Source organism: Tiliqua scincoides, chromosome 3 (genome assembly GCF_035046505.1).
Source record: "Tiliqua scincoides isolate rTilSci1 chromosome 3, rTilSci1.hap2, whole genome shotgun sequence".
Taxonomy (NCBI): domain Eukaryota; kingdom Metazoa; phylum Chordata; class Lepidosauria; order Squamata; family Scincidae; genus Tiliqua; species Tiliqua scincoides.
In genome coordinates this window covers 3,993,586-4,019,751 of record NC_089823.1, presented here as the reverse complement: position 1 = coordinate 4,019,751, position 26,166 = coordinate 3,993,586, and the positions used below count along the sequence as shown (strand labels likewise).

Genomic DNA, 26,166 nt, shown 5'->3' with positions numbered 1-26,166 from the left:
CCCAACATCAAAATAAGTCAGAGCCACATCTTGGGAAGGTGGTTATAGGGGGCACAATCCAGCAAAAGCGGAGCATTGTTAAGCCCAACTAATTACAATGGTAGAGAGTTAAGCATTTTCTTAACGAGACCATTCAAACCATGTGACTTGAAAATGTTCAGCTATGGCTAGATTTCACCAGTTTTGTTTCTGATGGATGGGGGTGCTTTTTGGGGCTTTCAAACCAGGTGAAAATAAGAGGGGAAAGTCTTGGTAATTTTCAGGCAATATATATAAGCAGCCTTTAAATTCCCTTACCCTTTTACATACTGAACCAATTTTTATTTTCAGTTTCCCTTGAAGGTCACTTTCAGTCTTTGAAAAGATTTGCAGGGCCTCAAAATGTGTTACCAACAAGGGTTGGATCAAAATATATGGCTCAGACTGGTTCAAATTAACTATCTTTTACTTCATTTTTCATCAGTATGTGTTGCCACCATCACTAGGCCATGCACTACTTAGCTTCCACTACTGCCACTCACATGACCATTTGACCCAAGAAGGTTTGCTGCTTTCCTTCTTTCATTCCCTCAGCATGAAACGCTGGCAACCTTCAGTCTCGGAAGACTATGGTATCGCGCTCTGGATGGTGGTTCTGGCACAGTGAAAAGGCCGATTCGGGAGTGACAATCCCTTCCACACTGGGAGCAAGTGTAGTGTGTCCCTGGTCTGTCTCCCTGGCTATGGGCCTTCCTTCTTTGCCTCTTAGCCTCAGACTGTTGGCCAAGTGTCTCTTCAAACTGGGAAAGGCCATGCTGCACAGCCTGCCTCCAAGCGGGCCACTCCTGTTGGGGTCCACTCCTAAGGCCTTCAGATCCCTCTTGCAGATGTCCTTGTATCGCAGCTGTGGTCTACCTGTAGGGCGCTTTCCTTGCACGAGTTCTCCAAAGAGGAGATCCTTTGGGATCCAGCCATCGCCCATTCTCATGACATGACCAAGCCAACACAGGCGTCTCTGTTTCAGCAGTGCATACATGCCAGGGATTCCAGCTCGTTCCAGGACTGTGTTGTTTGGAACTTTGTCCTGCCAGGTGATGCTGAGGATGCGTCGGAGGCAGCGCATGTGGAATGCGTTCAGTTTCCTCTCCTGTTGTGAGCGAAGAGTCCATGACTCGCTGCAGTACAGAAGTGTACTCAGGACACAAGCTCTGTAGACCTGGATCTTGGTATGTTCCGTCAGCTTCTTGTTGGACCAGACTCTCTTTGTGAGTCTGGAAAACGTGGTAGCTGCTTTACCGACGCGTTTGTTTAGCTCGGTATCGAGAGAAAGAGTGTCGGAGATCATTGAGCCAAGATACACAAAGTCATGGACAACCTCCAGTTCATGCACAGAGATTGTAATGCTGGGAGGTGAGTCCACATCCTGAACCATGACCTGTGTTTTCTTCAGGCTGATCGTCAGTCCAAAATCTTGGCAGGCCTTGTTAAAACGATCCATGAGCTGCTGGAGATCTTTGGCAGAGTGGGTAGTGACAGCTGCATCGTCAGCAAAGAGGAAGTCATGCAGACATTTCAGCTGAACTTTGGACTTTGCTCTCAGTCTGGAGAGGTTGAAGAGCTTTCCGTCTGATCTGGTCCGGAGATAGATGCCTTCTGTTGCAGTTCCAAAAGCATGCTTCAGCAGGACAGCGAAGAAAATCCCAAACAAGGTTGGCGCAAGAACACAGCCCTGCTTCGCTCTGCTTCGGATGTCAAAGGGGTCTGATGTGGAGCCATCAAAGACAACAGTGCCTTTCATGTCCTTGTGGAAAGATCTGATGATGCTGAGGAGCCTGGGTGGACATCCAATCTTGGGGAGAATCTTGAAGAGACTGTCCCTGCTGACCAGGTCGAAAGCCTTCGTGAGATCTATGAAGGCTATAAAGAGTGGCTGTCGTTGTTCCCTGCATTTCTCCTGCAGTTGTCTAAGGGAGAATACCATATCAGTGGTGGACCTGTTGGCTCGGAATCCGCACTGCGATTCTGGATAGACGCTCTCTGCAAGTACCTGGAGCCTCTTTAGTGCAACTCAGGCAAACAGCTTTCCTACTATGCTAAGGAGAGAGATGCCGCGGTAGTTGTTGCAGTCACCCCTGTCGCCTTTGTTCTTGTTCTTGTTCATGCACTAATTAGCTTCCACTACTGCCACTCACATGACCATTTGACCCAAGAAGGTTTGCTGCTTTCCTTCTTTCATTCCCTCAGCATACTAGTTCAGTAAACAAAGTGAAGAAAAAGCACAAATTCAGACATTCGGACCGATCCACAGGACAGAACTACAGGTTGCTCTTCACTCTGGGTGCTCAAGGAAACAGCAGTTCAATATGCATACAAGCATGATGGTACCACCACACTGTGTTCTTATGTTCTTAAGTTCTGTGTATCCTCCCCCATAACTTTGGCTGCAACTACCAGGACAAAGAGCACTGAGAATGTGATGAGGGAAATTACGAGAAATTGAATAAACCTGAGCCACCTTTCACCAAAAGATCCCAAGTCAGTTCACAAAACAATAACACATCATAAAATCAATCTAGAAAATGAGCAACATCATCAGGAAACTGTGACAAATCAACATGGCACAAGAATACCAGAATCACACAACCCAACAGCTCCTTCTTTTCACCTATCCCCACTGCCTTGAACAGTTTAATCGCATGTCCCTCTCATGGGACAAAGTTCCACAGTCTGCAAAAATGCTCTGAGAAGGCCTTGTCCCACATGCATGAGAATCAATCCTCAGCAGGTATTGGCATGCAGAGCCAGGTTCTCCAAAGGTCATCTTTGTGGTGCATCTACTGTGAAGAAAGAGATATGCTTAAGCTCTCTGTAAAGGACGCATCAGTTAGCTGGAGGGATGATTTTTAGTCCATCTTCAAAATACAAGCACATGCGTCATACAAAGCAGCAGCAGTTTCAAAAGCAAGAACATTCTAAGATTCACAGCTGATTTAATGACATATTTCCCAAGCTCCAGAAAAAAATGAAGCTACTGCTATGCTTATGAAACACCAGGTACAATGCAGACAGGGCACGCCTCACTGAGGATATCAGTGACATGTATAAGGATGAACATCAGCCAGCTTCTCTCTATTTTATGATAAAAAACCAGCCACAGTGGTGTCGCAGAGCCAGGTCACCCTGGGCCTGTGGTGGGGGTGATAATATCACCAAACAAGATGCCTTTCCTACGAGCAGGATGCCCTTTGCCCCAACCTTTCTGGCATTGCTTGCTCCTCTATCCCACCAGGAACAATGGCCAAAACAAGAAAGGGTAGAGTGGTCACACTAGCTGACTCCGTTTCCTCCCTTGTTCCAATCCCTGCCCCACTTGTTACCTTTCCGAAAGGTAGGGGAGACAGTTAGGAATAAGGACAGGAGGGAGGAGGGCTACGGTGTTAGCCAGTAATGGGAGGTGGGTGGGAAGGAGAGTAGCCCAGCAGCTGCAAAAATCACCATTGCTACTGAAAAGAACTAAAGGGGAGGGGGAGCAAGGGAAAAACTTATTGGGGCTTGGGACCTCAGCACTGCATGGGAGGGTGGGGAGGAAGAAAAGAATTGGGGATGGAAGGGTGGCTACTAGAATATCATACGGGGGCTACTCCTACACAATTTATCACTATTCCACTGGCTGCTGTTGATGGCCAGTGAAGGGTATTTCCACATTCACATGTGAGGAACTCATAGTCAGTCCTGAATCCTTAATTGACAGGTTTATTTCTTAAAAAAACAGCCCAAGGAATATTCCAGCAGTCACTTTTGAACCCAACAAAAATGATCACTGCAGGACAGCATCAACATGCAGAGAACACCTTTGGGCTGGTTGACTTGAAGTTAATACAGGCATTAACAGGTTCACTTTAATCTTTAAGCTACCTAGAAACTGTGTCAGTTTATTGTTAGGCCTTGATTAAACTGGCACTTCTTCCTTTAGTCAGCTCTCTCTCTCCCCCCCCCTTCCATTTAACTTAATTTTAAGCGTTATTCAAAGGGGGACTTTCTCATCCATTATCCGGAATTCTGCCAATTTCTTTTATAGCCAATCATGTCACACTTTAGTTTCTTGAAATCAGCTCATTTAGAAAAAGTAAAGCCTTTGGAATTTTCTACTTGGATTAATTTGCAGACACAGACCGTGAAAAGCAGGTGACACACTCCACCTAAGGGAGATCTGTGGACACATTGTGGGTTTCCATTTGCAAACCCGAAGTGTTTGGAAGGGGGTGGACTTGAAGGGTAGCTTGTGCTTCCAACAGGACCCTTGTGTTGGGCATAGAGTGTAGTTTCTCCCCAAATTTAGCAGGATATGACACCAGCATTACACACTCAAACTTAGGCGAGAAAGGATGCCTCACAGTGAGTCTCTTAACACCCAGTCCTCACCTCAAGATTCATAGGCGTATCTCCATGTACACTGATGCAGGGATAGCCATGCCGATGTAAAAGCCCTCAAATGCAGATGCAACGTCAGGAAAATGCTACACCGACATAACTCAGGTCTCACTCCACACTAGTGTAGCCAGTAGAGAAGCCAAAACAGGGAAGAGGCAGGGGTGTGATGTGAGTCAGAAGTGGGAGGGACAAGGGGGAGTCTATATACACCATATTTAACCCCTTCAGGCAATGGACAGGCCCTTGGCGCCAAAAACTGCTATATCAACAACAGATCTGACATATGAACAATTGGAACAAGGGGGAAAAAGCAGATAATTGCACCTTTTGCCACTCCCTGCCCCTCCCACTTTCCTACCATAAAGCATAAGATACAGGCTACATTTGGCAGCCAAACACACCAACCCCAGTACTAAAGCTCCTGCTAGGGAGATCACAACTCAGATGCAAAGACACACAGCCTGGGGCTACACCTATCTGGTCACTGGAAGGGGAACATGGCACTTGGAACACAAAGGGAGTGCTTTGCACAACATGTTTGGCAAGACATTTGGTTTGTACTTCTCTTCTGAGAATTGCTGTTACAGGTATTCTACCCCAGGACTTCACAGACAGACACCCAACATGAACTGCTACTTTGCCACCCCAACAGGTGAAGGAAGCACAATGCACCTCACACAAGTAAAGAAGTGGGAATTCCATGCTGAATTCCTTACAACTCTGTCTCATGTCTCTACCTCCCCCACCTCAGAAGAACATAAGAACAGCCTCACTGGATCAGGCCATAGGCCCATCTAGTCCAACTTCCTGTATCTCACAGTGGCTCACCAAATGCCCCAATACCTCCTGGCCCCTCAGGATTACAACATGTGTCTCTGCTATCAAGTGTGTTGCCTAATCAGCTCTTCCTTTTGCAATAGCTAAGAGCAGGAGTGCCTATTCCCATTTGGCCAATGTCAGGGGCTCCAACCATTACTGCTATGGCCAAACACTCATTAGCATCCCAGTTGCTTTTCAGGACTGCACCATTGCCACAGGGAGCTGAACACTGGTGCTCTGCAGAGTTCCAATTCAGCTTCCCCCTCCCCACCTGAGAAGGAAAGGTAATGGCCCAAGCCACTATGCTTCTTCCCCATCCCCTGGGCAGAGCATGGCACCACTCTCCCTTAGGAGCACTAAGTATGCATTTCAAGCCAGAGAACAGGTATGACTGATGCTGCTGTCAAGTCCCTGTTACCACCTCTGTATTTCACCTTGACCCCCACAGGCAGCTGTCCCACAGGGTAGGGCACTGTACAGATCCCAAGGGAAGCCTACAGACTGCCTGTAGCAAACAGTGTAAACCCAGCAGCTGCTCACTGAGGTTGCTGACTTAACTGTTCAATCAGGCCCCCTGTGGAATTAGCAAGTTCCATGGCAGACAGTGAAACAACTGGTGTAGCCAGACTTCACAGGCACCTGTTATGCGTCTGTCTGTTGGACAGTTTCCAGTGATGCAACAGCCCTGCTGGGAAGAGATGGTTAGTAAACCAACTTGTATTACTCTCTTTCAGATGCTACTTTATCACTGACACACTTCAATATCTTGACGGATCACACTTGTTCTAACTTTGTTAGATACGGATCCCTTCTTCCTTCCTTAGTTGTTTCTTACGACAACTTGTGTCAAGGTGGGGGGGATAGCTCAGTGGATAACAGGCTGTGTCAATGTTTCCGTGGACATTGGTGGTATTACTGGGAAGGGCTGAGCCAGCATTGCTTTGCCCAGGACAGGCTGCATGTTTGGCCCTTGATTCACCAGTGTACTGTAGGTGTAGTGTTGCCAGGACTGGCTTAGGACAGTGTTTCTCAACCAGTGGTATTTAAGGTGGTGTCTGGTGGTACTCACAGAACCCCTAGACTCCTGCCGCCTGACAGCAAAGCCAGGAACGTGACACAACTAACAGTGGTAAGAGTCTTTGTTCAGTGAGCAGAGTTCCAAAGGAAGCTTTTCTGCACTTGAAAAATCCCTTCTGTCCACCCAGAACCCCTTACTGTGTTTGTTGCATCACATCTGGCCTCCCAACCCAGAAGAAACTCCAGTGGTACATCAAATAGGTGGACCATGTGAAGTTATATGGTGGAAGACAAACCTTGAGAAGCACTGGCTTAGGATATGGTAGACGTCATGCTGGTGTCTGTGCGATGTCAATGCAGTGTCCAAATAGGACTGAGAAGCTTCCTCAAGTGGTGAATTTCCAGTACTGTTAAAGTTCGCAGAGTGGCATGCAGAAAGATCTGACCCAAGGACACAATCCACGGAGAAGTTCTCCTGTACAGCTTTATTGAAGCCAAACAGACCACTTCCATTTCCCACTGGATCACCACCCAAAATACCAAAAACTTTCCCTTATAACAACAACAACAACAACAACAACAACAACAGTATTTATATACCGCTTTTCAACTAAATGTTCACTCTACCCAATTTTGCCTTTGCCATTAATCATATTTGGCGCTTGTTATTTAGACTCATCTCTCACTCCTACTATTCCTAATCTTTAAAAACTGCAGCAATTCCACAAAGTCTCAAGGAAGAAGTGAAAAAGATATTGTACACATCCCTACCTTGCTTCCTACAAAGGGAAATAAATTTTGGCCTGCAAAGAAAGGGTCAGTCACAGTTCGCATTGTGCAGTGTGCTATATGCTTAATTAGCAGCCATTTCCCAGACTAGCAAAGCACACTGGGCACTTCATGGAAGTGGCTCCCAAAGGGCATCACTCCTAATTTTCTGCAGCAAGCAGCTGTAGTTAGTTCCTGGGGATCGCACTGCCCATTTCTTAACATATGGCACATACCTGAACGTATAACTCAGATGATCAATGTGAAATCTATTTGTTTATCTCTGGTTGAAGGACACATGAGAAATTCCTGGAGAGTATCTGATCCTGACATAATTACCACATAGCAGGTGGGTTTTGCATTTGGATATTTATAGAAGAATCAGAGAGCGAGAAGAGATCATGAGATCATCTAATCCACCTCTTATGAAGATCAGACTCCAGAGACTTAACCCAAGGCTTGTTCTTAAACCGTGGTGGGAGGCCAGTCAGAGAAGCTGGGTGGTCTGGACATCACCCCATCCACTGGTTGAGAAACAGGTCTACATTTTGACCTTATATAGTAACAAAGGAATCAGAGTGGCACAAGGCAAACACCAAGATGTTCTTAATAGAAAGATGCCTCCAATAAAGACAGTTACACAAACATATGAGATGTCAAGGATCTGATAACCAGCCTCATAATTTGAATTACATTCATCTGGATGATACAGTTTAATGAGCTGGCACAGCAGTGAATAAGTATGCCTAGCACCCTGCTTGATGACGAGCGGCTAGGACAGTCTGTTGTGTACAAGGGACAAAGCAGCAACAGAGCAACTTTTCCTCAAACATCTGCATCCACAAACCAGCTTCTTTTAAAGGTATTCAAGCTGAAATTCTGAAGATGCTGAATGCTCTTCCATGTAGCAAGGCATATGCTTCTGAGGCATGCCCTTCGGGGAATGGAATATTTACAGTCAAGGCTATATGCACCTATTTCCACAGTGATTTGCAATGAATTTTTAAAATACACACACACACACACACACACACACACACACACACACACACACACACACACAAACAGAGCTGCCTTGAGTCCCTTGGGGGAGAAAGGCGGGGTAAAAACAAAGTTATTATTTATATATTCTTAATTTTTAAAGTGAGGAGGGTTCCGATTTTGCAAGTGACAACAGCATCTATCTGAAGTCCCAACCTAAGTCCAACCAGATCCAATCTGTTTGCAGGCAAGCCCTTCCTTTTGATCTTGTTGGGGGCGGGGGAAGAGTGTTTGCCTTACAAAAGGGTCATTTCCTGTTCAAGGTAACTTGTTTCAACTGCCAGTAACAATGCAGCAGGAGCTTTGTGCTGAGCTGTGCCAATATCATGCCTTTCTAGCAGCTACACCATTTTCTGGGTTTATTCGAGGAAGGTAAGTAACAAGTACAGTTTCAAGTGATTTACATCTCTGCAGCACACTTCACATGTTTACAAAACAATTCATTCTGCAGTATGCCATGTGTTTGCCTGCCTTTCATAAAGCCTAATGGAAGACACGTCTGTACAAGGAGCAACTGACAAACAAGAAGGATGCTTGATATTTTTAATTCCATCCTTGCCTCACCCCATTCATCACCCCCACACAGTCATTCTTACTTGGGAAATATAAGCTCCCTACAGGCTGGAACCCATTAGCAGGGCAGTTGGAACCTTCTCGAAACTGGAACTTTATGCGTGCAAAGCAATTGTTTCTCCACTGAGCTATGATCCTTGATCATTATAACTCAGATTCCTTTTACAAAATCCATAGTGATTCTCCATACTGCCATTACACTGTCAACTGTATTCCTCACAAGAATAAGACAGTATGCAAAATTGGTCTATCAATGTGGCACAATGAGTTCAAGAGGCTGCAATTTGTAGGGCAGCTCAATATGCACCAAGGTAAGTACACAAAGGGGTGCAGTATTTATTATTTCATACTAGTAACTGGAAGCACGGATCTGTAAATAGAAATACGACTCCATGCTTTTCCCATCCTGCTCATGCACCAGTTCATTACCACATCACTCTGCAGGAATGTAAAAATATTAATTCTCCTTCATGCAGAGATGTATTCCTTCTTGCAAAGTATGGAGTGCACAAAAAATAACTTAAGTTATTCTGACTGCATTATTTATTATTAATTATTATTATTTATTATTATTATTATTATTAATTTATACCCCGCCTTTTTGCCCAACGGGCACACTCACTACTCAAAACATAGTATGTTCACATTATGCCGTTAAACTTCAGAAACAAATTTTAGATTGTAGTTACCTTTCTCCACTGAGACAGAAAAAAAATTGAAGAAATCTACGTTTTCAAGGTTATAGATAAAGCTTGGGGGGGGGGTAAGAGGCACCTGGCATTTCTGACCTTTAATATAGGAGTGCAAAAGTGGAACACACAAGAGGGCAAGAAAGGTATCTGGACACATGTTCAGAGATTATGAGCAAGCCATAAAAGGGGGGGGGATTGCTCTTGACTGCTGGAGGGAGATAAAGCCCAATCTTTAAAAGCATAAAAGGAAGTCACCTCATCTTCAGCACGTAACTGCCAACAGTCAGCTCTCCTGCCACCATTACTTCCAGCAGTCTTTTCTAAGACCTCAAGCCTCTGCACGTGTGTAGTTATTTCTTCAATTTTTATCCCGCTTTTTCCCCCCCAAAGGTACTCAAAGCAGTTCACAACAATATTAAAAATACAATCAAAATTGAACTGTAACATGCAAGATGAATATTAAAAATATATAAAACTATAAAACATTAAAAACAGCCAGTGGAAAATAGCACGTAAAATATCATAACTGATAACATAATAAAAGCACCAGTAAAGCCCACAGGCATCAGGTAGTAAGGGCTAAACTCAGGAGGTTTGCTAGAAAAGAAATGTTTTTCGATCTTGCCAGCAGGCTTTGAAAAAAGGAGCTTCTCTAAACCAAAGGGGAGGGAATACCATAGTGTAGGTACACTACCAAGAGGGCCCTGATTCGAACCACCTCCCCTCCAACCTCTGGGACAGTATATCTAAAAGGGCCCTCTTTGATGACTAGAGAGGATGGACCAGATTATATAGAAGAAAGCAGTCTCTCCAACATGCTGGCCCCAAGTCATAAAAAGTCTTTAAAGTCAATGCCAGCACTCTGAATTGGGATCTGAAGTGAACAAGCAGCTAGTGCAACCACCAAAGCAGGAGTTCAACAGAGTAAAACCACCAACCTGCAGTAACCATCCAAACCGCCGCATTCTCTACTAACAGCAATTTCTGCACCATCTTCAAAGACAGCCCCAAGCAGAGCGCATTACAATAGCCTAATCTTTATATCACTATGGCATGGACCACTCTAGGCAGATCCAACTGCTGCAGGTACGGCTACAGCTGGAGCACCAGCAGAAGCTGGTCAAAGACCCGCCTGCCACAGCTGACACCTGAGCATCCAAGGAGTCACTGTGAGTCAAAGAGAATCCCCCAGTCTGTGGACCAAACTCTTTCAGAGTATGACCCCATTCAGAGCAGGACAATAATTTAGTATCTATATCATAGGTTTCCAAACAAAGAGAACCTCTGTGTTGTCCAGATTTAATCTGTTTGTTAGCCCTCATCCAGATTCTAGCTACCTCCAAGCAGCACTCCAGGACCTTGATAGTCACCTTGGTATCTAGTAGAAAGGAGGGAAAGAGCCAAATGTCATCAATATACTGATGGCATTCTACTCCAAATCCCCAGATGACCCTTCCCAGCAACTTCATGTAGATACTAAGTAACATGGAACTCTTACAGATAAGAAAACCCACATGGGTTTTGCTTCCAAATGTGCACTTTTTCTGTGGTAAATACCAGTTTCCACACAAGTGTTTGCACATTGGTTCTGGGCTCAAGTCAAGATCCCGCTCAGCAATCACATTAGATTAGAAAGGAAATCAGATTTCCCCAATACTAAAGTAGTAGAAAATCGCAAGACATTTTACAACCCAAAGTGAATGCATTTCATGACCCACTTCATGTCATCTCTCTCTCTCTCTCTCTCTTTCTTTCTCTCTCTCTCTCTCTCACACACACACACACACACACTTATGCCCTCTGTGTGGAGGAGCAGCATACTTTTAAACTGCGTGCTGCATTACCCATGTCTTTCAAATATTGTTCCATCACAGCTGGCCCTGCTGGTGAGAGATGCTTTGGAAGGATGAGTCAAATCCTGCTAGGGGCTAAAGTACAAGTTATGAAGCCAGCAGTTTTTTCCTTGGTTTCTAAATGGCTCCCGCTAAGACCAAGGCAGACGAAAAAAGAATTCACATTCATTAAAGGCACAGTGCTTGTGCAGGGTGTGTGGTTACAACACACTCCACCAATTAGACCAGGCAAGATAGTATTCATGGCAGTCACCAGGACCTCACACCCAAAACTGCCAGGCTTCCCCAGCTATGGCACATAGGCATGTATCATGCACATGGGCCATATCATCAGGAGGAAACCTGGCAAGAGCCACCATAAGCAACCAAAGTTTGCCATCAAAGATGACTCTGGTTCTTCTGCTATTATTTTTATAGAAGAGATAGAAATTCCACCTGCCCATGGAACAAACCTTTGGCGAGAAGACACTATAAAAATCAGTAGCAGAAAGAGCGCCCATTTAACAAGGCTGTAAATCTAAATTAAATTCTATTATTGTGGCATGAAATTCCTCAATTAAATCCTGCATGGAATTATCCCCGTGAGAATTTCCAGGGTTTGTAAAATGTGTAATTTTATTTTCACTGGTTACTGGAGAGCAATGAGAAAATATGGTAATTATTTGTATCTTGCACACGTAATCCTATTTTCTTTATAGAAAATGTCTTAATAATAGAGCTTTTTCTCTCTACTAAGAAAATCAGAGGGAAAGTAACCCCTTTCCTCAGCCAACTACTGTAAAACCAACTACTGTGTGAGGAAGAAAAGCTATTAAGTTGCTGACTGCAGAAACATCTGGGGCCAATTCCCTATCAGTTCCTTTCAGTCTGGAGAAGAACAATGTATCAGACATGTAAACAGCATTTGCCTGGTTGCTTTTGACAAGTTAAAAAATTTTTCGGTGTGACCAGGCTGGGATGGGTTTGTTAACTGGACACAGGTCCACTGTAATTTCTTCTCAGTCCATCAATGTGCTACAAATGACTCATCTGGGTATTCCTAGCACAGGAAGGCAAGTAAATCTGCTGGTAGGGTACTGAGTTCTGTGGAGGTATATAGCAGACTTGTAAATATTTTTTAAATAGCATTCAGAAATGATCTTTCCTTATTTTACTTCCTGTGTCTCTATTTGCTGAACTTTCTGAGAGTTTTAAAGACACAGAGATATTTCAAACACAAAGGCTATAATCTGCTCTACACCCTTACAACACATTTTGATACTTAGATAAAATTTAGATTGGTTTAGCTGGAATACTGTAGATACTTGCCTATAAGGTGAGAAATTTCTACCAATAAATCCTCGTCTTATCTGTGGGTCACTCAGGGCTGAGGGCTATTCAGGCGTGTAACAGCAACCACGAGAAGCCTGCCCTTGACTTATCTATGAGATCGCTTTATAGGTGACTATCTATGGTAGGTTTAGACCGGGGTGCTCAATAGGTGGATCGCGATCTACTGGTAGATCGCGAGGCAAAATGAGTAGATCGCAGAGCCCTGTCTCTCCAAACTGTTAATATGTCAGTTTCGTCTAGTGACTAGACGAAACTGACTATTTAGCTGACACTAAACTGACACTGAAACTGACACTTTAGCTGCTCTTCAGGCATGCAGCAACAAAACTGACGAAACTGACTAGACTCCAGCAGGGGCTCCATACATTAAAGGGGGTGTCTGTCAGACGCTTCCTTCCCCCCTGGTAGATCTCCGGGCCTTGCTGGGTTTCAAAGTAGCTCTCGAGCCAAAAAAGTGTGAGCACCCCTGGTTTAGACAAAAGAATCTGTTCACTAAATCAAAGCATAGTTTGGGTAATCTCAGAGTACTTACTATGGTTGCAGAGGCACAAATCAAGTACCTAATTAAAAGTACAGAACAGACAGATTTGCAGGAAAATACTGGTTTTGCCATTTGTTCCCAAACAGGCTAAGTTATATGAAAAGAAAAATAAAACCATAGGTAAACTCTGGTTGCTATTTAACCTCCCTCCTCTTCAAACAAAACACCTGCCAAACTCTGGTTTCAGTTCAATGAAATAAGTCCTCTGTTGCCATTGGCACTGTTACACTGCATTAACCTTATACATCTGTATGCCCCATATGAGTCTGCCTGTTTTCTAAGACCATCGAGAAAGACCCTCTTTCATTTTCCACCACCCTTCAAGGTGAGATGGACATGCACAGGGAGAGAGCCTTCTCTGTAGGAGTGCCCAGGCTGTACCATTTAATTCCAGTTGCTGGAGAGGGCAACTGCCTACATGGAGGCATCTTGTTGGCCACTGTAGGGAGCAGGACAATAGACAGGATAGACCATTGGTCAGATCCAGTGGGGCTCATCTTATCCAAACTAAAACTGCCTTCCCCTGCCATTTAAGAACATAGGAAAAAACACTGCTGGATCAGGTCAAAAGGGGCCCATCTAGTCCAGCATCCTGTTTCACACCGTGGCCCACCAACTGCCTCTAAGTAGCCCACAAACAGAAGATGAAGACATAGCTCACTCCTGCCAAGGCTCCCCTGCAACAGGTATTCAGAGGTACACCTCTGAATAGAGGGCAGCTGGTCCTCGCCTGGATTAGGAACTGATCGAGTACAAAGAAACAGAGAGTGGATGTCAATGGACAATTATCACAATGAAGAGAGGTGAAAAACGGTGTGCCCCAAGGATCTGTCCTAGGATCAGTGCCTTTCAACCTGTTCATAAATGACCTGGAGTCAGGGTTAAGCAGTGAGGTGCCCAAGTTTGCAGACAACACCAAACTTTTCCAAATGGTGAAGATCAGAAAAGATTGTGAGGCGCTCCAGAAAGATCTCTCCAAATTGGCAGAATGGGCAGAAAAATGGCAGATGCGAGTAATGTAAGTAAGTGTAAAGTCATGCACATTGGGACAAAAATCAATTTTATATAGGCTAATGAATTCTGAGATGTCTGTGACAGATCAGGAGAGAGATCTTGGGGGGGAGTGGACAGGTCGATTAAAGTGTCAACCCAATGTGCAGCGGCACTGAAGAAGGCCAATTCTATGCTTGGAATTATAAGAAAAGGTATTAAGAACAAAATGGCTAATATTATAATGCCATTGTACAAATAGATGATAAGGAGTACCCTGGAGTACTGGGTCCAGTTCTGATAACCAAATCTCAAAAAGGACACAGTGGAAATGGAAAAGGTGCAAAAGAGAGCGACTAAGAGGATTACTGAGCTGGGACATCTTCCTTATGAGGAAAGGCTACGGCATGTGGGCCTCTTCAGCCTAGGAAAGAGGCACCTAAGGAGGGACACAATTGAGACATACAAAATTATGCACGGGAAGGATAGAGAGATGCTCTTTTCCCTCTCACATAACACCAAAACCAGTGGACATGCACTAAAATTGAGTGTTGGGAGAGTTAGGACAGACAAAAGAAAATATGCTTTTACTCAGCGTGTAGTTAGTCTGTGGAACTCCTTGACACAGGCTGTGGTGATGGCATGTGGCCTAAATGCCTTTAAAAGGGGACTAGACAAGTTACAAGTTATGATGTGTAATGTGCCATCTCCTGATTTTAGAAGTGGGTTACCTCTGAATGCCAGATGCAAGGGAGAGCACCAGGATGCAGGCATCTTGTTGTCTTGTGTGCTCCCCGACAGTCCAATCCTGAGTTGTCTGTTGAGCGGCATCCTGTGCCCAACAGGGCAGACGCTGCCAGCTCCTCGGGGGAAGTAGTAGTAGTAACTTTATTGTCATTGTGCTACAGCACAATGAAATTTATGCACCTTTGAGATACAAGCATAAATTTTTGTATTGGCAACCTTCAGTCTCGAAAGACTATGGTATCGCGCTCTGAAAGGTGGTTCTGGCACAGCGTCTAGTGTGGCTGAAAAGGCCAATCCGGGAGTGACAATCCCTTCCACACCGGGAGCAAGTGCAGTCTGTCCCTGGTCTGTCTCCCTGGCTATGGGCCTTCCTTCTTTTCCTCTTAGCCTCAGACTGTTGGCAAAGTGTCTCTTCAAACTGGGAAACGCCATGCTGCACAGCCTGCCTCCAAGCGGGCCGCTCAGAGGCCAGGGTTTCCCACTTGTTGAGGTCCATCCCTAAGGCCTTCAGATCCCTCTTGCAGATGTCCTTGTATCGCAGCTGTGGTCTACCTGTAGGGCGCTTTCCTTGCACGAGTTCTCCATAGAGGAGATCCTTTGGGATCCGGCCATCATCCATTCTCACGACATGACCAAGCCAACGCAGGCGTCTCTGTTTCAGCAGTGAATACATGCTAGGGATTCCAGCACGTTCCAAGGACTGTGTTGTTTGGAACAAGCATAAATATATACTACAATTCCAACAATCACAATCTACACGCTCACCCACACATTCTATACAACATGCATCATAATATAAAAACAGTATAACAGACCATAATGCCCAGGAGCATGGTAACAACTATATCGCCTTATTCAAGGTAATTATGGCTGTGGGATAAAAACTGTTCAGGAGTCGTGTGGTGCTGTTCTAATAGTTCTGTATCATCTACCCGAAGACAACAGTTCAAAGAACTTATGAGCCGGATGGAAGGGGTCTCTCAGAATACTATGTGACTTCTGCAGACAGCGAGATGTATAGATGTCCTCCAAAGCTGGTAGACAAAGGTTGATGATGTGCTGCGCGATCTTAATAATTCTCTGCATAGCTTTTTGTCCCCTGTAGAGCAATTTCCATAACACACCAAGATATCATAGGTTAGGACACTCTCAATGGTGCAACAATAGTAAGACATAAGCAGCTGCTGTGGCAAATTTAACCTCCCAAGCTTCCTCAGAAAATATAACCGCTTTTGTGACTTTTTATCAACATGCTTGGAGGCAGGCTGTGCAACATGGCCTTTCCCAGTTTGAAGAGACACTTGGCCAACAGTCTGAGGCTAAGAGGGAAAGAAGGAAGGCCCATAGCCAGGGAGACAGACCAGGGACAGACTGCACTTGCTCCCGGTGTGGAAGGGATTGTCGCTCCCGAATCTGCCTTTTCAGCCACACTAGACGCTGTTCCAGAACCACCTTTCAGAGTGCGATACCATAGTCTTTCGAGACTGAAGGTTGCCAACTACTAGGTGTTAATAGTCCATGAGAGGTCCTCTGTGATGTAAATACCTAGGAATTTGAAACTAGCAACCCTCTCCACCTCCTCCACTTTTATCCCCTTCTCCCAGGTAAGGAAAGTAGCCCTGCAATGGGGTTACTCAATTCTGCGGCAGTTCTTGGACAGAGTGCCAGATGCAAGGGATGGCACCAGAATGTGGGTCTCTTGTTGTCTTGTGTGCTCCCAGAGCCATTTGGTGGGCCACTGTGAGATACAGGAAGCTGGACTAGATGGGCCTATGGCCTGATCCAGCGGGGCTGTTCCTGTGTTCTTACACCACCTCAGAAGCTGGAGATAGTGTATCACTCTCATGATTAGTAGCTGGTGACAGACTTCTCCATCCATGCAGGTCTGCAAAAACCTGGTTTCTGCACTCACTAAAGCAAGTGGGCTGGCACAATCCAGCAAGCATGCCGATCAAGGATTGGCTCCGTCCAGCAGATTCACCCTGGACACAGCTAAGCCCTGCCCAAACACCAGGTGAAACAGAAATGAAAGCTCCTTGCCAAAAAAGCCATGAGGGAGGAGGTAGTTCTTAATTCCCCCAGTAGGGAATTCCATAATTGTGGCCCCCACTACAGAGAAGGTTTGCCCTCGCACCACCATACCATTAACTAGGGACAAAGGCGGTACGTGTAGAAGAGCCCACTCCGATGACCAAAGAGGAAGGGCTGGAATTATGGGAGAAGGAAGATAATCTGGACCCCAATTGTGAAGGGCTTTAGAAGGTCAATACCAGTACCTTGAATTCGAACCAGAAATAAATGAGCAGCCAGTGCAGACCCTGAAGCAGAGTCAAACCGCCTGGCTCCAGTAACCACCCTGGCTGCTGCATTCTGCACTAATTGCAGCTTCCAAACTGTCTTAAGGGCAGCCCCATGTAGAGTGTGTTACAGTAATCCAGTCTTGGAGTCACTAAGGCATGGACTACCATGGTCAGGTCCAAGTGACTCATGTGCGGCTGCAGCTGGTGCAGCAGTTGAAACATAGCCCTAGCCACTGCTGCCACCTGGCACTCCAGGGAGAACTGCAAGTCCAGGAGTACTGCCAAACTGTACACCTGCTCCTGCAGGGGAAATGCAACGTCATTCAGAGTGGGCACATGACTTGGTGCCTGAACTGAGCCTGCACCCTCTCCAAGTCTGTCCATCCTATAAGATCTTTTAGGGAGGCTTTTTTTTACTGCATTCTCCATGAGGATCATTGGCCTGTGGAATTCCCTACCCTCTGAGGTATGGCAGGCCCCCTCAATGCCAATCGTTCGGAGGTAAATTGAGCCTTTGCTGGCCTGCTTTGATGCTGCCTGGTGTTCTGACCTGTCTGTCACACGCTCTCTCTTTTCCAAGTCTTTGCTGTCAATTGCTTTTAGCAAAAGGGTATCCATTTTTAAAATATGGAAATATTTGCATATTCACTATAGTGACTATATACCATAGTGTTTCCAATTTGCAGGGATGGCACTTGACTAGTAGTGACCTGACTCAAGTTACCCAAAAATGTGTTTTTGGACAACTCGAGTTGACTCGAGTCGTGGATGTCGCTGACCCTGACTCAAATCAAAATTACTCAAGTCCCAACTCAATTTAGTGGGTGTGTTCTTGTTTATGTTTTTTCTTTACTGCTTCCGCATTACGTCAAAAGACCTCGTGGGCAATCTGGAAGACAGCATTCAGAAGGAGGGCATTAGCAAGGTAGGTTGGTTCCTGGAGGCAGGGACTGGGGAGGTTGAAGAAAGGAGAAAGACTTAAGTTGTTGTGTTTTGGGGGGGAGGGGGAGACTCTCCAAATTACTTATGAGTCGAGCTGAAAGACTCAAAATTTTTCAGAAATCAAATCTCAACTGCCACGCATTATTACTCAGAGTCAAGTTGCAGAGTCACTGACTCAGGACTCACAAGTCGGCCTCGTGGACTTGAGCACATCCCTGCCTATTTGCAAAGTGTTTTACAGTCTTTATTGAGCTTGCCTTCACAAACAGGAAAAATGGAGGCAGAGTCACCAAAATTTACTTGCTGAAGGCCACACAATGAAGGTGATTAAAGCTGCACTCAGTGCTGCCAAAAATGACCTACGTTGAGTTCTCCCCTTGTAACCATTATTAAATGCAATTACTGATGTTAACACATCATCGCACTAGGCAATTACACACCCCACCTGCCCACGTTGTGGTGCATGGGTGAGAAAATACAAAACAATTTCACAGCATAAGTAAGAGTGTCCAGGTCAGAACACCAGGCAGCATCAAAGCAGGTCAGCAAAGGCTCAATCAAAGTTGAAAGGGAGAGAACCCAATGCAGGGTTGTCATTTGTCAGGAATAGCTCTCTGTCAAGTATAACATTTAGCTCCACCTCCATTTCACGGCACAGGAAGGATGTGAACCTAGCCTTCCTGATCCTGCACTGTAATATTCAGACTTCTGTCCTAGGTCCACTGATATCTCCAAGTTCACTTCTGCATTTCTATGCTCTGACTCCTGTACACCCATTCACCTCATATGATTCACAAGTCAAAACCTTTCTTGAATGATACATTCCTGATGCTGTAAAAAATGACCCCGATATTCATAACAAATACAATTAGATGAGAGGACAAGGTACCATGCAAAGATCTTATTCAAGCTGCAAAATCTACTCGAAAGATTTGACCAGGGTTTGTGTTGTTCCCTGGTCTGTGCCATAATCATGCTGAGAAACTTCCATATCACAGTTCCAAAAATAGCAAAGAATGTCCCTACCTGGGGAAGGACAGCTGCAAGCTTGAATGAAAGCAGCTTTCAGTCAAGGGATCAGAAGCAGATAAAAGGAATCACACAAGTGCCACACATGTGGTTCTTTCTTCCCCTTAAGCTGTTAACATGAGTCTTTCTGCCATCACCTCCTACTGACGGTTATTACCATGTACTTTACCTCCTGGGAACACCAATGAAAGAGGCAGCTAAATCCTTCTCCCTGGAGAAGGATGCTCATTCCTACAACACATTTAGGCATTTAATAACGAGAGGCAGAAACATAATCCCCAGGAGGATGCGAAAGGCAATACGTCAATTGTAGGACTGTAACTACCCAGCAATAACTGTTCTAATACGGATGACATACGTCTGGGTTAAGGCAATGTTTATTCCCAAGTCTAACAGGCTCAATTAGACTCACAGAATAAATAAATAGAGAGATAAAATTTATCTCTCAAGTGTCATCGTGTGTCTTCCCCCCCCCTTACTGAGATTTTTAAACAATCTCATTTGCCGGGGTGGGGGAGAACCCACAGAATGTTTGACTCATGCTTGACCAAACTCACATAATTTTGCAAGTATTCGTTTCTCTGGACTCAGAATTTGCACAAAGTCAAATGCCAAGAAGTTATAACGAATATACCGACAGCACTGGTCCCAAGGGTGCTATTTTGAGCATCTGAGGGCATCTGAGCCCTTTCCTGCCCAAGCCTGCCCTGCAAGAGCAAGCAGTGGAACAAGGAATGTTTTAGGCCACCACTAATGAGAACCAACCTCAAAATGAGCAAGTTATCATCTTAAAATATACAGAGAAAATTATTGAAATTGAGAAAGAAATCACAGGGATGCCACTCACAAAAGAAAACAGTCTGGAACCCCGAACCAAATTGTGCCTAACTTGTATTGCAAGCATGTGATTGGCACACTGGAGATACAGAAGTAAAAGGTACTGGGCTGGGGCACGTTCCTTATGAAGAAAGGCTAGGGCATTTGGGCCTCTTCAGCCTAGAAAAGAGGCGCCTGAGGGGGGACATGATTGAGACATACAAAATTATGCAGGGGGTGGACAGAGTGGATAGAGAGATGCTCTTTACATTCTCACATAACCACAGAACCGGGAGACATCCACTATAATTGAGTATTGGGAGAATTAGGACAGACAAAAGAAAATATTTTTTTACTCCGCGTGTGGCTGGTCTGTGGAACTCCTTGCCACAGCATGTGGTGATGGCATCTGACCTGGATGCCTTTAAAATGGGAGTGGACAAGTTTCTGGAGAAAAAATCCATTATGGGTTACAAGCCAAAATGGGTATGTGCAACTTCCTGATTTTAGAAATGGGCTATGTCAGAATGCCAATGCAAGAGAGGGCACCAGGATGCAGATCTCCTGTTGTCTTGTGTGCTCCCTGGGGCATTTGGTGGGCCGCTGTGAGACACAGGAAGCTGGACAAGATGGGCCTATGGCCTTATTCAGTGGGGCTCTTCTTATGTCCTTAAAAGGTTTTTTTTTAGGGATGATTGGTCAAGACACTGGAGGAAATCCTCACTCTTTTCCTAGCCCCTAAACTAGGATAGGAAGAGGAGGGAAGGATGGCCACAAAGAAAGCAACAGGCATAACAGGACTAGTATGGCTACCTGGTTCTGATGCGGGGCATAGGTACTTACTAGGAGTCCAGAGGGTTCTGAGCATCATACACACCCTACCCAGACACAGCACAGGCAGGGGTGTAGTAATTAGAGCAGAAGCACTGGGCTTTGAAGCTTTAAGCAAGACTTGGCAACACAGGCAGACACATCTGCTTCTGCACAGAGCACACTCTGCTAGCCTTGGAACTATGCTGAGTGTCCAAGCCCAGTGCTGTAAACAGCATTAGAGATAAGAAAGCAGTCAGATCTAGGAATGTGTTGTGGTTAGCTAGAGCCAGCTAGTTGCTGCTAGTGTTATCAGTAACCCTCAGTATTGTTTTGTATTGCTTGAGAGTCAATAAAAAGCTTGGTGGAGGCTGGGCAAGGGGCTATTCCAGCTTCCGGCTTCCCCCCTACATCCACATTTGAATCCTGTCTGCCGTCTCATCCTTTCTGCCTCTTTGACTCCTTGCTGCTCTAGTTCCTTCCCTCAACCATCAGACTGCCTCTGCTCTTTGCACTCCACATCAAGCAACAAGGCTCTAAGCCTTGTATGCTTCCCCAAAGCAAAGTACCACCTGCTACACAGGTGCTACTGCAACAGGAGACAGAGACATTTCACAGGTCAAAATCCTCCAATATTTAAGGGCTTTTGCTTACATGCAACTCTGCCTTGCTGGCATCCTTCAGTCTCGGAAGACTATGGTATTGCGCTCTGAATGGTGGTTCTGGAACAGTATCCTCTCCAGTGCGCGAAGCCTGGGTAAAGTAGATATGGAGGATAGACTGTTACCCATGCAGCAAATCCCCCCTCTCCATGTCGCTGAAATGGTCCAATGGAAAGGCAGAGGCCAATATGGTTGGTTCCAGCGGCATCGCAGGAGTTGCCAGAACGTGTTCAGCCATGAACTGCCTCAGGGACTCCGGCTCCAGATTTTGCGTCGAGGTTGACTCCTGAAGCCGTTCCCATAACTGGATGTAGCCACAAGGCAGTGGAGGTTTGGGATCAGAGTTTTCCTTCTCTCAGATGAGCTGCCTTCCCAGGAGTCCCATCTACCCGGTGGCTGTTTAGTCGCCTCTTACGACAAGTACAGCCAAACTGAGGGCCTATTCTTATCCCCAGCCCCCATGGGTTGCAACTCTAGAGATAGGCAATTTACAGTGCCTTAATCTGATTACAAGAGGCATGACAGGGACTCCAGAGGCTTCTATGTTTGTGTGCAAATATGTAACTTGATGGGTGAATGACATCTCTGTGGACATCAACATGCCTGTTCCTAGCATACAATCAAGAGCAGTACTTTTAACCAAAATGCAGGCATATTACATATATTCAGAGTGCAAATATCAGACAGGCACAATGAAAGGTGGAAACTACATAGCGCATTGGAATGGCATGACATCACTGACAAGCTGCATCTATAGGATACATATGAATTCAGTTACACTGAAAGGTTGAATTAAGTGGAGACACAGGGAATGCAGATACAAACAGGGTTACATAACGACATCCATTCATTGAAAACAGGATGAGCTGCAAAAAGCTGCATGAGATTTGTGTTCTCATCTTCTGAAAGTGTGGAAAACAAAATGGCAGGCAGAGTTCTCCAGCAAGCTCTCTCTCACCAGCTATCATGGCAACTGCCCCCTTCCCTTTCCAAACAGTGCTGGAGGTAACAGGTAGGATCTTGTTGTGGGGCTTCTGTTAGACTTTTGACACTCCCACAGACGTATTCCAGGCAAAAGGATCCACCGGAAATGGAGTCCTCATGTACTCCCTGCTCAAGCATATTGAAACAATATGTCCTCATACTAGGACATCAGAATCCATGGATGTCATCTTTCCTATACATCTTAGGATGCTGTCACAGTAGAGTCAAGGGTCTAATGGAGGCCCCACAGTCAGGTCCCTCTTGCACCCATCACCAAATAGATTTTGGAGAAAGAAGCAGAGAGGCTCACAAGGGAAGGTGAGGTATCGAGGCTTCTAGGTTCCATTATGCTCCTGATGGCACAGCAGAAATCGCAGAGACCTTGCTTTGCAATATGCTTAGAAATTATTATTATTATTAACAGTATTTATATACCGCTTTTCAACTTAAAGTTCACAAAGCGGTTTACAGGGAAAAATCAAATAACTAAATGGCTCCCTGTCCCAAAAGGGCTCACAATCTAAAAAATGCAAATGAATACCAGCAGACAGCCACCAGAACAGACACTGCTGGGGTGAGGTGGGTCAGTTACTCTCCCCCTGCTAAAAAAAGGAGCACCCACTTGAAAAAGTGCCTCTTACCCAATTAGCAGAAATCTGGTGGTTGTTGCAGTTTTTTGGAACATAAATCTTTTTACCAAAATCCATTCTGGACTGAGTCGGGGGAGGGGGACTCCTCCTTCACTAAGCAGTGCAATATAAACCAGGTATTAAGGATCTTTACTTTACTTATCACAAATCAAGGGACAAATGCTCGTCGGTTGGGGTCATCCAATGAACTGAGACAAAGACTTCTAGATCTGGGAAGAGAGCCTACAATGTGCCTCTCAAATTTTCAAAATGATGGTAAGTTTGTGTTGAATTCGTAGACAAAATGCATTGCTAGAAAAGCTCCTTTCAGCCAAACACAATGGTAACAGCCAAAGCACTGGAAGGTCTTTCCGGGCTCCCTTATTTGATCAGTGCCAAGCAAGCTCATTGATGCAATATTTTCTTCCTGTTGTCCTAGCCAGGGCTCTGGGAACTAATAAATCATCTCTGGTTGCAGATGCATTAACATTCCAAGCTAGTACTACATTAGATGAAATGAGGACAAAAGCCAGCAAGAGCACACATATATGAGAGGGGGGAGAGAGAATCAAGGCTGCTGTGCTCTCCAAAATTTGTGGAAAAATAGGCCCAGTGATTGTGCTTTGGGGGCAATGACTTCAGATTATGCATCAATGCTAGAGCAAGGTAAATCTTTAAAAAATGAGGTCTGGTGGTGACACCGCACAATGACTTCTTGGAAAGAGTAACTGAGGGTGAAAAAAACAGACTTTTCGAGGCTGCAAACACCCAGGCACCCAGTTTCCATTGGTAACTTGATGACTGAGCCTGGCAATTGGAACCTGGTCTGCTAAAGAGGACAGGAAGCTCATTTCTCCTCCTCCCTTGTCTGCTCAGTAGCATTTCTTCCCCTTACATTCTTTTTCCACGCCATTTTCTCCCATCATGCTCTTCCCACTCCATCCACCAGCACTTTATTACACAGGCACATGAGTGCCTCCAAAGGTAGCACCCCACTATTATAAGCACTGAATATTTCATCACTTATGAAATCTGAAACACCCCCCCCCCCCATCCAACCTTTCTGAAATCTGGCACAAAGTAACTAGGTGATGAGTTCTATCAACCCTCAGCAGATCTGTTGAGATATGAGGGTGATACATCAGGTTGAAAGGTAACTCCTAGAAAGGCAATCATCGCCTTTCTCTGCCTCAACAGTAGAGTAAGATACCTCTACTGTATGTAGCCTTTTTGTGTTAGCACTGTGCCTTGTAGAGATGTATCAGACATATATACATCCAGTTATCTTAGGCAAGTGATGGGGGGGGGAATTCCACCTGTTTATCTTCTGCCTGGACACCTCTTAGCCCCTAGCCCAATGTCGAGCTGAGAGGCAAAGCAAAAGTGCAGGTGAGTGGAGACTAAGTTGTAAAGCCAGCATAAAATACAAGGTTGTACAAAATCTTTACCACTTACATAATGACAAATTAAAGAGAAAACTTTCATTTCCTATGTTTTTTGGAACACAAGGGAAAATGGTAAGCACTTAATGCTGATTGTGCACAAAAGGCTTATTGATATCTAAATCATTATTTTCTTTATAACCTTTTTTATTCTTGTACACAGCTCTCATAGATCCCAACCCTCCCCCTTTCATATATTCTTACACATATAGCAAGAAAACAGATACAGAATTTGAATTCCCCTTTGAATGCCCTTTGGGGAGATAAAGCAGGGTAGAAATTTAGTAAATAAAACAAATTTATTGAAACGGTACAAGGATGCAATATGATTTTCATGCAAAACAAGTGCCACACATGCTACCTGACTTGGTCCTAGTGAAAAGTGCTTCTCCCCACTCCCGTTGCCAAAAGCCCCAAGCTCTCATTAAACAATATTTTCCAAAATGAAAATGCCGTCTTCCTATCTCACCATCACCTCCTTTACCTAATCCAGTGATTTTAAAACAGTGTGCCACAGGAGTCTGGGGGAAGGTCATTTATTAGTAGAGTCATTGGGGGATGTGAACCCCCAGCCAGCACAGCAGTGTGCCTTGTCAAAAAACCAATGGTGTGCCTTGACAATTTTAGTGCCTTGTCAGTATGCGGTAAGATGAAAGGCTGAAAATCACTGACCTAACCTGTTAATTCTCACCTTCTCCAGGGACAATCCTGCCATGAGGAGTACCAGCAGGCAGCTACTGGAAGCTGATCCAGTTCCTACACCCAGGAGAGAAGCTCCATTCTTCCAAAAGGTGGGCCAACCTCTCTCCCAGTAAGGTAAGCCAACCAGTGCCAAGCTGGCAGTCCAGAGTACAGTAGTTAGTTCTGCATTCAAATAAACACACAGGAGCAAAATATTCTCAGCGCATTTCCTCTATGAAAAAGAATTACAGAAAGCCCCAATCTCAAACACTGTGAGGGGAAGATTAAGCATTTTATTATGTGTCGAGTAATGTCTGTTGTGTCTTTTTCCCTCCCAGAGGATAATGCATTAGAATTTTTTATTTGGAAATGGAGAAGGTTATAGATGAAATACTGAACTTTTCTTCTTCTCAAGCAGAGACAGTCCCAGACATCAGTTGTTGCACACGCAGCATTCTGTTGGAATAGAAAGCTGAAAACCAGTTTGGGAGATGGTAGAAGCAACATGTCAAAGTACTCACTGCCAGAGGCGTCATCTGGGTTTGCATCACCCAGTGTAGGAACTCACTGCGTCACCCACATGACAGACTTACTCCCATACCAGGCCATACAGAATAAAATACAGTATCATACGCACTGCCTAAATGCTGTGGCATCACTAGGGCTGGTGTCACACTTGTTAACTTTACTTGTTTATTTATTTTAATCTATAACAACACAGGTCACCCAATCAGTCAGTAACCCACAAAAAAACCAGGGGCCAACTTGACACTCACACAACTGAGTAAGAGTTCTAGTATTAGCTCTGATACATGGAAATGAGAGCTGACTCAGACTAACACCTGATTGGTCATAACAACACTTCATTGGCTCTCAGAACAATCAGTCTCATTCATCGGTTTTGAGTTATAAAAATGCACTTTTTGTTAGATAAGGTGGTTGTGTTTTCCTTTTCCAGTTATTTGGCTATAACGTTTGATAGAATACAGATATTTCAACATGGTTTGTTTCATTGCATTCCACATGAAATTATGCATTAAATGATATACAACATGATATTATTCAAAAACACAAGTGGAGCCTATTTA

At 44.8% G+C, this 26,166-nt stretch overlaps 1 protein-coding gene across 6 annotated transcripts in view; it reads right to left on the bottom strand.

Annotated features, from left to right (window-relative positions):
* Nucleotides 1-26,166, bottom strand: part of FAM168A (family with sequence similarity 168 member A) — a 148,514-nt gene that overhangs the window by 57,979 nt on the left and 64,369 nt on the right. Inside the window, exon 1 of one of the 6 annotated variants that reach the window (XM_066620007.1) lies at nt 20,714-20,779. The exons of the other annotated variants lie outside the window; for them this stretch is intronic. Within the exon in view, the coding sequence (XP_066476104.1) occupies nt 20,714-20,741 (28 nt within the window). The 5' untranslated portion in view covers nt 20,742-20,779. Of the gene's footprint in view, nt 1-20,713; nt 20,780-26,166 lie in introns of those variants that run through there. 6 annotated transcript variants of the gene reach the window in all.